Genomic DNA, 13,278 nt, shown 5'->3' on the forward strand with positions numbered 1-13,278 from the left:
TAAATCAAAATATACAACGCGTTGCAACACCAGAATCAACGACGACGTCTAACACTCTAGACACAACAGCAATACAAGATTTAGATTCAACAGCATCTGTTCTAAATGAACACACTAGAAAGGTTTCCCTTAACAGTATGAATGAAGAAGAGATTTCCACCTTGCACGCCCCAAAACAGCCTATATTAGGTGAATATCCTGCACGAAAATTCGGCAGTGAAACATTTGTGCGACGATTTCAGCCTGAATGGTACAAGAAATATCCATGGATTAGTTACGAAGTGGATAAAGATGCATGCGTTTGTTTTGCCTGTAAAGAATTTGGGAAGAATACTTCATTTGTGCTTACAAATTGGAAGAAGTCGTCAAAGCTGGCAAAACATGGCAAGAGTGAGAACCACGTCAGATCCATGACAAGATGGCTCCAGTTTAAAGCAATGGAAAGAAAGAAAACCTCCGTACTACAACAGCTGAATAGTGCACACCAGGACCAGGTTGCTATTAACAGACAATACTTAAAAGTAATCATACAATCTTTGATGTACACTGCACAACAAAATGTTGCAATTAGAGGTCATGAAGAGATTCGGGGTGATATATGGGAGATATCTGATATAAATAGAGGAAACTTTCTCGAGTTACTTTGCATAAGATGCAACGATTTGCCTTGGCTGAAATCTAAACTTCAAAGCCAGCTGCAGACACATGCTCAGTGGACATCCCCTGCTATTCAAAATGAACTACTGGAAATAGTAGCAAGTGTCATGCTTGAGAGGATAGCAGAAGAAGCAAGAAGTAGCGACTACTACGGAATAGTTGTCGATGAAACGGCAGACATCAGTCGAACAGAGCAATTATCTCTTTTCCTCAGATATGCTGAGAGAGAAAACGCTGCCAAAATTGTTAAGAGAATGTTCGAAAATGGTGTTCATGAAGTCCTGCCTGTGGCTTACAAAGTATTTTCGATTCTGGCCGCGATCCCGGCAACATCCTGCTCAGCAGAAAGATCTTTTAGCGCTCTTCGTCGCTTAAAAACCTATCTTCGAAGTACAATTGGTCAAAAACGGTTAAACAGCATTGCCCTAATCAATGTGGAAAGAGCCTATGCAAATAGTACTTTAAAGAACGACATGGAAAAGATAATTAACATTTTGGACAGCGACGTAATCGTAAATCTTATTTCTTTTAGTCTTAGATCGTCGCACATTTAACTAACTAAATTTCTTCTGCGTCTAGTGTTATATATGACAAAATTTCAAATATCAAATAAAATGTAGTTACTTTCGTAGCATCCTCTTAGCAAATTGTAATGATTTTAGCTTATTAATTGAGATGGCCAGAGACAACATAAGAATATCTATGACGTCATACGTCATATGACGTCATATAATTCGGGCAAATTTAGTCCAGCTCCCCCTAAAAATATGTGCCCGTACGCCTATGTCTTTACCGACCAAACTATCAGTAGCTTGTTCATTTTGATATCAAAAAGAAGACAAATAATGTTATTTCTTCTTCATCGAGCTGCTTCATAAAGATGAAAATTTGCTGAAAAACAGGGGAGAGCAGGACCCTGGTAAGACGCTGGACGAGTTTGGGGAAGCGGCCCAGCGGGGGAAAAACCTTCATACGTCATTACCACTGTCATTGCGATGAATGGGAAGTGGGAATTGTAACTTTACCAAGGAATGTTTAGGTGTAGAAAAGCTCTAGAATAGTTTACAACGAAATCGAAGTGCCTGTATTTCGGATATTCGGTGATAATGGCGATGTCTGAAGCGCATCGCGAATTTTTAAGAAAAAACAGGGAATATATCAAAAGAAATCTTGAGGTTGATGCTGTTTGGCCACAAATGACGGACGTTCTGGATCGTAACTGCGAAGACAAAATTCGAGCAGAATCCACCCCTGAAGCTCGTACTTTGGAACTTCTTAATTTGCTGCATCGGCGAGGAGATGAAGCATTTATATCCTTTATTAGAGCGACACTTAAAGTTCAAAGATGGGTTGGGGAATACTTGGCTGACTTAGCCGGACTTAATGTGAACCATATACTTCCTAGTGCTACGCAAAGTACGACATTTTTTATTTCTTATACTGTTATATATTACGTACTGTGAGCTTGTTTGCCTGTCTATTATTTATTCATTCTGAAGATGTAAAATTCTCTAGAAGATAAGAATGCAAATATCGACTTCACTTGCAGAAGTTTTTAATGAAAAACCATCTTCTTATATATAAACAGAAACATCAGAAAGTTTTAAACCTTTTATTTTACCATTGTCTTATTTAGGAGAAACTGAAGAGCCTGGAATGAAAGAGGTCCATCGTCAAATTCTTGTGAGCCATTTGTCCACGTTTAAGCAATCACTTAATGTCTCTCAAATGGTTGAAAGTTTATCCAACAATGTGGCGATCACAAGCAGAAATCCTGGTGTCAACATCAGAGCTGTGTTGCAAGAACTATCTTTGGACAAAAAAGTGGAAAAGCTTATATGTGATGTGCTTCCGCGTATAGGGCCTGATGCATTCCAATGTTTTTTCAAAACCTTGGATATAAATCAGCCGCAACTTGCCCATGATTTGAGGCAGTCAATAAAAGGTATGTAAAAAATGTAATAATTATTCCTCCTTGTTATTACATATAAATATTTATCCCTTTACATATCCTGTAAGTCAAATTCATCTCACTGATTTGTCAGCTACTCATTCTGGCGAACTAATTGATGAGAGACAATTCTATCAGGAGTCAACAAATGCTCATCTGACTGGTCAGACCACAGCCCAGTTTAATCTTGAAACGACCTGTTCAGATCTACCTGACCATGTTCAAAGAAAGTTAGAAGAACGCTTAAACAAAGGCAATGAGTTATTAGAGAATGACTGGAGAAGGTGATTTTCAAATGAATTAAAGTTTTTTAACTCAGTTGATGTTTTATCTTTAGGTAACTAAATGTTTTAGTAAAGTTTTATTCCTTAACTGAGCACAAATTGACTTTTTCAAGCCTGTACAAAGCAGTGAATTTGCCACAAGGTAAAGAAAACATCATTGCTGAGAAATTCTCTGGTAACCCCACGATATGTGTTGGACACTTGGTTTGATAGAGACGGACAACATGCCAATGTAAGAGCACTGCTCCTAGCATTGAAAAAGTGTAAGCAAGGAGGTTTAGCTCATGAGATAGAAAGGGATTTGGATGTTAAGCTGCCTGATCAAGTTCTGCAAGACACCGTTGATGGAATCATGCAGTTAAATGAAAACGAGAAAAGAACTGGTAAGTGAAGTTGGAATGAGTGGTTGTCTAATTTTTCAAAGCAAAGCACGATCTTATCAGATTGAGCAGTTGCATCAAAGTATAGTTTTGTACATACAACCAGACCACAAGTTTTGTGTATGCTATGTAAATCTCAGATCATTATTGTTCTTTTCCCATCTGTTTTTTTCACAGTAAGTAAACACATTAAAATTTACATAGCAGGACTAAATTTGTGGGATAGCAACGCCACTCCTCACCTGCAAGGATTAGTTTTCGAATAATGACTCCAAGTTCTTGAGGCTTGGTCTGACATGTTTTACTTTCATGTCCAAAAGTAAGTTTAGAGTTTGCTTTACATGCTTGCTTATATTTAGGTCAATGTATTATTGTGTAAGGTGTAAATGCAGTAACGTAGCCAGCTCGACTTTTTACTCCCACTTGTATCCAAATGTTTTTGTGTTTACTAGCTGTGAGAAGAATAGATTTATAAAAAGATGAATAATGGTTATCCATGAGAATTTACATAACCATAGGAAATGTGCAGGCTGGCTACGTTAAGGTGTAAATGTTAAATAAATATTTCAACTTGGTTTATCTTAAGATATCCTAATTTAGTCTCCATCTTAGTAAAGCTCTGAGGCTCGTGAAGGAGATACGGGAGAATTAAAAGTTCAGTTGATAAATTAATTGAACCAAGGTAGTGTTGATGTTCTCTCGCCCTACGGGCTCGGTCTTTACAAAAAGACATCGGTCCGATATTTCTCCGTAAAGACCTCAAGCTCGGTTATTAAGGGCTTAATAACGCGCATGATTGGTAGATGATTTTGTCATTATTGTATGACAACCAATCATGTTGCAAATTTAGCGTCGCGCGGAAAATTCCGCCTGGTTAAAAAAAGGCTTTAGATTTATTTGTGATAGAACGGTTGTGGTTGACGATTGTGCTTTTAATATTGGGCGGTTTGTGCTGTTAAGATTTTGTAAAGATTTAAAGAGGGTGGTTAAATACTTTTCTATCATGCAAAGAAATTGTTTGCAACGTTGGTTGTTACATTCTTACTATAAGGTTAAGTTAAACCACTGATTCAATTTAAATTTGAATATTCAGTGAAATCATCTACATGATGATTAGTACATAAGTTCACTGATTAACAGAGCCATAGTTTTATTATTTTAATTTAACTGAAAATCGTCAATATAGGCGTGAAACACTGGGTAGTAAATCATATCAAGTATTGTTTGAATATGTAATTCAAAGTTATATATGTATAAATATGTATAACTTTGAATTACATTTAAACAATATACTTGATACAAAAAACAGACGTACGTATTTCTCATGTTATTTTTTATAGTAGACGATGAAAGAAGTTTGGGAGAACTTCCAAAAACAGGTAGATAAGTCTTTTCAATATATGTTTACATGATGCTGATTTTTGATGATTCACGTAAACTACGAAATCTCATTTATCTTTTTGTTTTCCGTTATGATGTATTTAATGAAGTACACCAATCTTCAATTAAAAAAAAAGCGTTGCATACTTGTGTAGAAATACTGCATGTGTAGTCGGTTTCCTGTTGCGCATGTAATCCATTGCTCGTCAGTGGATACTATTTTCTAAATAACATTTTGATAGGACTATACATTGCCGACAGTTCTCTTAGACTGCAATTGACGTATCTATGTTGAATCTGTCGAATCTTTAAATGTACATCGCACAAAGCAAATGTCATTGTATTCATGACCTGTTTAAATTCATTGTCATTAAGAATCGTTTAAACAATAGTCATATTGATTTTCATTGAAGTAGATTTGAGTGTAGATATGTACGTTTATGTTGGATGTCTGCAAAATGTTTTTTGATTCTGTAACTAGGTCAAATTTATTTATTTAATATTTTACTTAATTTTCATCACTTTAACACAATTATTTCAATCGTGACCTTCAAACACGGTTTTACGTTATTTGTTTTTAATATGGTTATGTACTTATACGTTGCTTGAAAGTGATGCATGAAGCATCAAAACGTTGCAAAACAAAAAGCATACAAATATTAATATTCATAAATGCGCAAAAAGCACTTCCTATCAAGGCATTTAGCTAACATCTCTGACCTTTCGTACTTTCGATTTGACTTCATGATGTTAGTTGTTCCTTCTAAACATACACAGTACAATTTACTTCATGCTAATCTTGACGGTATACGCATTTTACTACAGACACCATGAGATATTGAATGGTTTGTCTCGTTCCTTGAGCCATGCGTATTTAAATAGCTCAGTTCCGTTTCTATACCCTTGCTGGGACGATGAGTATGGTTGGTGTAACGCTCGAAACATCCGGCCGTCATACCAATGTACAGTGTTGATTCGTTACAATCTGTTCTTGTTTGGCCTTGTAAACAAGTGATTAAATCATTTTCTTTCAAGAGGGCACTTTTCTTTTATTCGACAATTGCAATTTTTTTGTGATGAATGTACTTTAAGGCTATTTTCAACAAGGTGGAATTTTCCGCGCGTAATAAATAATTATTGGATGAGTCTGAGCAATATCAAGAATTATTCAGACCGAGGTCAATGTTATCTTCCGAAGCGTAGCTGAGTATAGTTGAGGGATGTTGGTTTATATTGATACAAATTTTTCTAACTGTATATTTTAGCTATTCAAAAAACTGAGAAAATTGAACTTTTGCATTAAAAGAATAAAGTAAAAGGTTACATGATGCTACCATTTTATTTTATACATTTATTTTTATGAAAAATGTATTGATGTTTTTACTATAAACAAAGTTCAAGGTCAGTAGAGTAGTCAATTGTATTTTTTTTTACTCATGTACTTTTGTGTGTCATTTGTATGTTGTATATTAATGTTTTGTGTGAATTCCATTAACTACATGTTGCTAATTAAAGTTGAAGAAACATAAGAGTTTAAATTATGGGACCATCATTTTTTATTTTGTCTGATACATTTTGTTTTTTTCATTGATGAAAAAGTTACAAAAAATGTGAATTAAAAATGTAGTTTTCACATGTTATCTACATGAGAACTAGCAGATTTTTCAAAAAAGATTTAAAGAAATCTTTGAGACAAGCTTTCAAAAGAAAACGAGGACTATCATTTTTAAACTAGAATACCTGCGTCGCTCGTCCAGATTATCTTTAGGAAAGAGGACGACGAAAATATCACCAAGATTGCATTATGTCTAATATCATTTGCAAACGTCTCAAATCCTTTTGGATATTTCTTTTTCTGATCATCAATTAAAACATCTAAAATTTGCATTACCGATCTGATTATCATTTGTTATTATTGGTGACTAAATTACTTTGATTTTAGGCTTGAATAGAACTCTAAATAATGTGCATTAAATGTAGAAAGTATTAAAGGGAAAACAGACTATAGTAAAAAGTAAAAGTACTGCGTACCATTCGAGGGCATAGCCAAATACCTATAGTTAACATAATTTTTTGAACATCTTTTTTTGATTCTTTAAAAATACGCTCAGATTCTTCCTAGTAAGACCATCTTACAGTCACAACGAAATCAGTATGATCAAGTTTGTTTACAAAATATATGACACTTTGTCGGAAACAAATAGCCATTTACAGCTCCCAAAAATCTGTTAAAAAGTTAAATAGCTAGAAGGAAACTTTCTTTTTGTGTGGAGTTTAACAAATAAAAGCTTACATTTGTTGCAATACTTTTTAGTAATATTATCATACTTAAATGCTTCATATTTACATTGCTTCAGCTTCTGAAGAAAAGGAATCGTTGCTATATCTACTAAATGATAATGACAGTGATGCCGATATTGGTATAACGTCTACATCAGGACCTAGTAAGTAATGGAATTTTATATGCAAATATTTACACAAACGTAATCTTTATTGCCTTTTGAAATATTAAGTAGAAACAAGAATGCAATGTAACCATTGAGATTCGTTTATATCTTCCTTATTCACATATATTTTTGTTAACGGTCAAAAATGTGAGATGTAATGAAGAGTGAAATAACTCAGCAAGTATTCCTTTTATCTTGCTCTGATGTATTAACCGTGTTAGCAAACATTTGCCCAAACATTTCCATGGTTTTCAACGCTAAACACAAACAATAATTTATAACCCAATATATTAATTTTAAAAGGTATCGTTATATGTAGCCAACTAAAATCTTTAATTCAAAAACAATACAAATGTTGTGGATCAAAATCATGTAAAAATTTTTAACTTTGTAAACATAGAAATTTGATCAATATGCATAGAAAGTGAAAACTGGCTATGATGCGAAAAGTAAATTATGAAAACCATCATGATCAACGTGTCAGTTACATGTATACGTTACACGTACACAAACTAACTTAAATAGAATATTGTTGAAAACATCCTTTTAAAACATATTATTTGATTATTGATAGCCAATAAAAGCCAATAATTCTGGTCAAAAACACAAGCTTTTCAGAAGGTAACCTTAAAAACATTAGGTTCTTTAATTCTCCGAACTCTTTTCACCTCGACAGGTGCTTTCATCTTTGATTTTTCAGTCTCAATGTTTTCGCATTTAAAGTGAAACGTTCCTGACGTCCCTCAACGTCCTTTGAACTAAATATCCCTCATCCGTGTGTTTAGGAGCAGGGAAATACGCTGTTAATACAAATAAACTCAAGACAAGGCAAACATGTTATTATGTCATTATTCAGTAGCTAAATAAAAAATCTGTTCACCTTAACGGGCAAAGCGGTGTAGGTATTTCAAATCTTGTCTAATAGGCACATTTTTTTGATGTGCGTATAATTAGAAAATTAAATTGTTTCTTGATACATTCATTTATTCCTTTCTAAATAGTCTACTTTACTTTTTAATTGAAGAATTGCTGTCTCAACCATGGAAATGTTATGATAAATCAATAATGCACAAGCAAAAGTTCAGAATGATGGAAGAATATGGGAAGAAAAATCCAAGAAAAGTTAAACTGGTAAATGGTGTAAAGGTTATTTGTTCTGAAGAGTTTTTGCTTGGTAAAGGAAGTGATGGAACTCGTGTTTACCTTGGACTCGGAAAAGATGGTTACGGAAAAGCAGTAAAACGATTGCTTCGAGATAACTGCGCGGACTTAGCCAAACGAGAAAAAGAAATTTTGAATGAGTTGAATGCAAAGCGTTCAAATTATGTTGTGAATTATTGGTATCTTGAAGAAGAACCAGGCACAGATAATTTGTATTTGATATTAGATTTGTGTGAAGAATCGTTAGAGAGTTATGTGAAATCTTCTTCTTTGCAAGATCTTCAAAAAGTCGTTCCTAAAGTTCTTATTCAGATCTTAAATGGTCTAGTTCACCTTCACAGCGGTGAGCGTCCTATTCTTCATCGGGATTTAAGACCCTCGAACGTTCTTCGAGATGTACAAGGAAATTTTTTAATCGCTGACTTTGGTATAAGTCATATGTTATCTGATGAATCTTCGACACATTGGAGCATACAAAGAGGAGCTAAATATTGGATAGCTCCAGAGTCATATAACGCATCAGATGATACAATTAATAAAGTTCGTTACAAAAAAGAGTCTGACATTATGGTAAGTTCTTGAAGTAGAAATAGAGGCCAACCACAGGTCAATGTTGTGTTTGCATTTGAATGTTGTATTTGGTAGGGATATCATTATCACTGCCACTGATATCATTATCACTTTTAAATAAAATTTTTGTTTACCTTCATTGTACAGTCATATAGTGGCGAAATACAAATTGTACTGTATAAAATATAAAAATATGTAAATGTATGATAATGAATTTATTGTTGTTATTGCCTTATTGTATGTCTATCATTTAGATTGCTCTAAAAAATTGGTGGCTACGATTCTTAATTGGAGAACATTATTCTGATTTTTTTCGAACTGAACTTGTATTTTTGCAAGTAACAAATAAATTAACTCCATTTTTTATTGAAAATAGAATGCCGGAATGGTGGCTTATTATGTTGCAACAAAGGGGAAACATCCTTTTGGAATTGAACGGCATAGACTGGACAACATTTTGAAAGGAAACCCAGTTGGCTTGGACGAAATCAAGGATACCACGTTCAAAGACCTTTTATCGTGGATGCTACAGCTAAAACCGGAAGACAGACCATTGGCCAACGAAGCGTTAAAACACCCTTATCTACAAAGCGATAAGGAGAATTTCGCTTTTCTGTGTGATGTTGGGAATGAACCAGAAATAAAGACATCATCTCCACATTCTCTTCCCTCAAATATTCGTTAGCAGTTAAATCTTTCAATAGGTTGGATGGACCGTATCGATCCTGAAGTCTTTAAACATATCAATAAAGTATCCGACTCTACATGGTTAGGTTGCCTAAGATTTTTACGAAACGTTCGCCAGCATTGGCGTGATAAACCTCGTCCACAACTGTCATCATGTGTTAAAGATGGAAACTATCAAGAGTATTTTCTTCAACTTTTTGAGGAACTGCCTTATCTAGTTCACAGAGCCATAAGATTGAGTGACTGGAAGGCAAGACTTGATCTAGAGAAACATTTTCCAAGTAAAACACAGAAATGAGTTTTCATTTTTGATGGCCAAGCTATAAATTAGGGGTCCATGACACTATATTTGTTATTTTCACTCTAGTTCTCCTCTTCATTTACTGTACTTAATGCATGTATGTTTTGAATTCTCTATATTGCCGTTGCAAACATTTGTTAGACAGTGAACATCCTGTAAAACTTGAAGAAGGCAAGGGAAAGAAAAGCGAAGGTGTTATTGATTACCCTGATCTTAACGGTAAATAGCTATGTAACAACAAACTAATGCTGTGTACGTGTCACTTTTCTTAAATATTCTATCCAAAACCGTAATCTCTTCACTTGTATCTGGTGCATCGTTTTCTAACTTTGTGCTACTGAAAATAACGGTTCAAGCATGTGTGAGAGTACTAGCAATAGTCAAAAATCTTTAGACGAGATCAACAATTTGTCAGATATCCAAAGATAGTGAAGAGTACCTACGAATCATGGTGATTCAGAGACTTTGGCATATTTTTATCGTATGGTAAAAAGAAGCTTATAGCTTATTATGTTGTCAAACTTGTAAAGAACACATATTCAATAGTAAATATTGCGTATCCTTTGCTTTAAGTCAGCAAATGCTTTCACGTCGTATGCATTAATGCTGAAATTGCGAAAAATGCTTGCTTAGAAAAAGAAGAGAGTTTTCGCTTAGAGTTATTAATCCTTTTAGCAGCTCATTTTACTTATTTTATTTTCTTTGCATGATTTATCCTAAGTGTAAATGGTCAAATCAAATGACGAATGGAAAAACAAGAACATTATCGTTTTCATTTTAAAGCTAAAATGTGCCACATCAATGAAGTCTTTTTATTGTCTGCAAAAGAAATTTTATGGGAAAGCAATTGGCAAGAAGGAAATCAATGATACCACAATTCAAGATCCTCTTTTATGTATGTTTTAATTTAAGGCTCTTAAGCAAGTTAAATTAAGTAACCAAGCTGGATATTACATGGTCAGATTGCTATGAATTTTCATTGGATTTTACAATGTTATATAATTAACGATTGATACGCATAAAAAGGGTAACTTATTGATTTGGGGAAATTGGTAATATTTGAATAAAATGACACTTTTATGTGAGGTTGTGACTATTTCCTAGTATTTCTTTTGTTGCAGCTTTGAAAGTGTTAAAAGAAAATTTGTGTACGTTGAGGTTAATGATGACGAAGTCAAAGTTGTTGACTTTTTGTCTATTCGGGCTTAGTTGTGTTGCATTTTTCTTTAGACAAAAGATGGTATGTTTTAAGCCACAAGCTTGCATTTACGACTTTCAGTCTTTTAAATACTTAGCCAGATCTGTCTCTTTCAGTCATTTGTTCCTTGTTAGGTCAAGATCTACATTCTCAGTTTATTTCCATTGATTCTATTATTGTAGTGTGTATCATTGGTGTGTATGGAACTTCAGTATGAATACTGCCGAAAGACTCTAGCTTATTAATTGCCTCCATGCATGTTTCGTTATTTTAATTGAATTCTTGTTTATTTTACCTTTAAATATTACAACATTGTATTAGTGCCAACTCTAGAAATTTCTGAATTGAAGATTAAATTCCTAAGAACGCGAGACGGGGGTCGGCGGCCATATTTTTTAGCCACTAATCATTCGTAAATCGTTATCCTATGAATATTTATCCATGGAGTAAGTTGTCGTATAGTCAGTGGTATAGTTAATTAAGTTAGTATTCTGTGCATTCTGTGACGATGGTGTTAGTATCAGAGTTGTAAATTGACAAGTAAGTAAACCTTTTAATAAATATTACTTTTGGGAAGTCTTGTCTTGGCTTTATCTTTCTCGATCTTTCGGTTTGTCGTTTGTATGAGAACTATTTTGCGTCATTTCTATCAGCGATAGGTGTGAACATTAATGTAAATAAAGAAACAACTTCTTAGTTTCGAGCCGCTTAAGTTTGTTCTCTTCTGTGTGGTAAATATAACTAGAATATATCGACCTCTATAAAAACATGAGTTCACGACTGTAAGAAGTATTCAAGATTGTAAAATAGATAATGACATAGATAAATACTTCACATGTGTGTAAATAAAAAATACATGAATCAATAAAGTAGATAGAGTTCGTAAAACGCTGTAAGCGTTGTATGTGTGAAAATAAAATGGATAAGGGTCACTTGCATGACATTTTAGCAGTCATTGATATATTATAATTTTGCCAAAAACACCCAAATTGTTTTTTCCTGAAAGTAAAAGCTAACGAGAATAAATGCACAAATATGAAGCTTGTAAAGATAACTAACCATGCATGATACGTTAACACTTATGCTGCATTGTAGCTTCCTGGTGAACATGGGTCACAAAGCTCTTGGAATGAAGAAAAACCGTTATGAAAGAATTAGATTATAAGAAAAAGTAAGCTTTGGTTTTATGAATTACATATAGTGAAAGTAATTTGCATTGGGAATGCAAGCCATATAAATTAGTTCTTAGTCATGCCACTTGTTCAAAGCAAAGGACTTGCTGTTTGAATTTAGATTCCCCACATTGTTCACATGTCTTGTGAATGTTGTAAAACTTATTTAAAGACATATTTATTAGTACTCAATCTCTCTGGTGTGATCTACAATCAAATAGAATTATGTTCTTCATTTCTTTGCCAAGTTAAGACATTGTCAAAATAAAAACTTCTTATGTTAACTCTATATTGATTGGGTTTGGTTCATAATATTAATCCTAAGAGATTTAACTTGTCTCCAATCCCTGTGGGCTTGGGAGCTCTACAGGTAGAGCGACAGACTAGTATCCCGAAGGTGTGAGTTCAAATCTCGTCCAAGTCACATGTTTTTCATGTTCATATAAAAACCGTGTTAAGATTTATATTATGTATAGATTGGGTTTGGTTCATAATAGATATCATAGCATTTTAAATCTTTACATTTTATACAAAAAATCAGTTTGGGGCTCTACAGATATAACATGAAAATTTTGTGTGCTTTATCTACTGGCATGAAAGCAAAGCTGTTATTTTGATCTGATGACATTTTGAAAAGAATCAAATGCTTCATAATCAAAATAGAAGAATTGCGTATGTGTGAAATCTTTAGCTATGTGTGAATAAGTTGTGATATTTTGTTTATACTGAAAATAAGATTAAAAATGCAACTAAAATCTGAAATGCTAAAGCTAGCACAAAAGAAATGAATAATCAAATTTAATGCACCTTGTTGTACAACTTTATGCACTATAATATATGACAAGCAAAGTTAAAAATAAAAATAACTTGTATACTTTAGTCAAATATGTTTATGGCAAGTTTTGATGAATTCGATTGTTGTATAGTATATTGTGAAATGTAACAAACTGTTCAAATAAAGTTCAATTGGTATGAAAATCTGGTTTAATGTCCCCCAAATGAATGGTATCATATCACCCATCCACAATGTCAGGCTATGGTTACGTAGCAGAGGCGTAGCCAGCTCGATAATTGGAGGGCAATATTCATT

General features: G+C 33.7%; 3 protein-coding genes across 3 annotated transcripts in view; all 3 read left to right on the forward strand.

The window, feature by feature from the left end:
* The window catches only part of LOC124438520, a 116,783-nt gene that overhangs the window by 13,177 nt on the left and 90,328 nt on the right, over window positions 1-13,278 (forward strand). The gene's annotated exons all lie outside the window — the stretch shown is intronic.
* Window positions 1,518-3,182, forward strand: LOC124438532. The gene is made up of 4 exons (XM_046988701.1): window positions 1,518-2,073; window positions 2,294-2,602; window positions 2,703-2,892; window positions 3,006-3,182. The coding sequence occupies exons 1-4, from the start codon at window positions 1,764-1,766 to the stop codon at window positions 3,100-3,102; spliced, it is 906 nt and encodes a 301-aa protein (XP_046844657.1). The 5' UTR covers window positions 1,518-1,763; the 3' UTR covers window positions 3,103-3,182.
* LOC124438530 (serine/threonine-protein kinase/endoribonuclease IRE2-like) lies at window positions 3,110-10,903 on the forward strand. The gene is made up of 5 exons (XM_046988700.1): window positions 3,110-3,275; window positions 4,613-4,651; window positions 7,010-7,096; window positions 8,124-8,830; window positions 9,207-10,903. The coding sequence occupies exons 1-5, from the start codon at window positions 3,245-3,247 to the stop codon at window positions 9,513-9,515; spliced, it is 1,173 nt and encodes a 390-aa protein (XP_046844656.1). The 5' UTR covers window positions 3,110-3,244; the 3' UTR covers window positions 9,516-10,903.

The sequence above is a fragment of the Xenia sp. Carnegie-2017 genome, unplaced genomic scaffold, assembly GCF_021976095.1.
Source record: "Xenia sp. Carnegie-2017 unplaced genomic scaffold, XeniaSp_v1 HiC_scaffold_19, whole genome shotgun sequence".
NCBI lineage: Eukaryota > Metazoa > Cnidaria > Anthozoa > Malacalcyonacea > Xeniidae > Xenia > Xenia sp. Carnegie-2017.

Excerpts from the sequence above, each read along its gene's own strand:
- LOC124438532 (XM_046988701.1), top strand. The coding sequence starts at position 1,764 with ATGGCGATGTCTGAAGCGCATCGCGAATTTTTAAGAAAAAACAGGGAA. Across the intron at positions 2,074-2,293 it reads ACTTCCTAGTGCTACGCAAA|GAGAAACTGAAGAGCCTGGA; the intron begins GTACGACATTTT and ends TGTCTTATTTAG. Across the intron at positions 2,603-2,702 it reads TTTGAGGCAGTCAATAAAAG|CTACTCATTCTGGCGAACTA; the intron begins GTATGTAAAAAA and ends CTGATTTGTCAG.
- LOC124438530 (XM_046988700.1), top strand. The coding sequence starts at position 3,245 with ATGCAGTTAAATGAAAACGAGAAAAGAACTG. Across the intron at positions 3,276-4,612 it reads TGAAAACGAGAAAAGAACTG|TAGACGATGAAAGAAGTTTG; the intron begins GTAAGTGAAGTT and ends TATTTTTTATAG. Across the intron at positions 8,831-9,206 it reads AAAAAGAGTCTGACATTATG|AATGCCGGAATGGTGGCTTA; the intron begins GTAAGTTCTTGA and ends TATTGAAAATAG.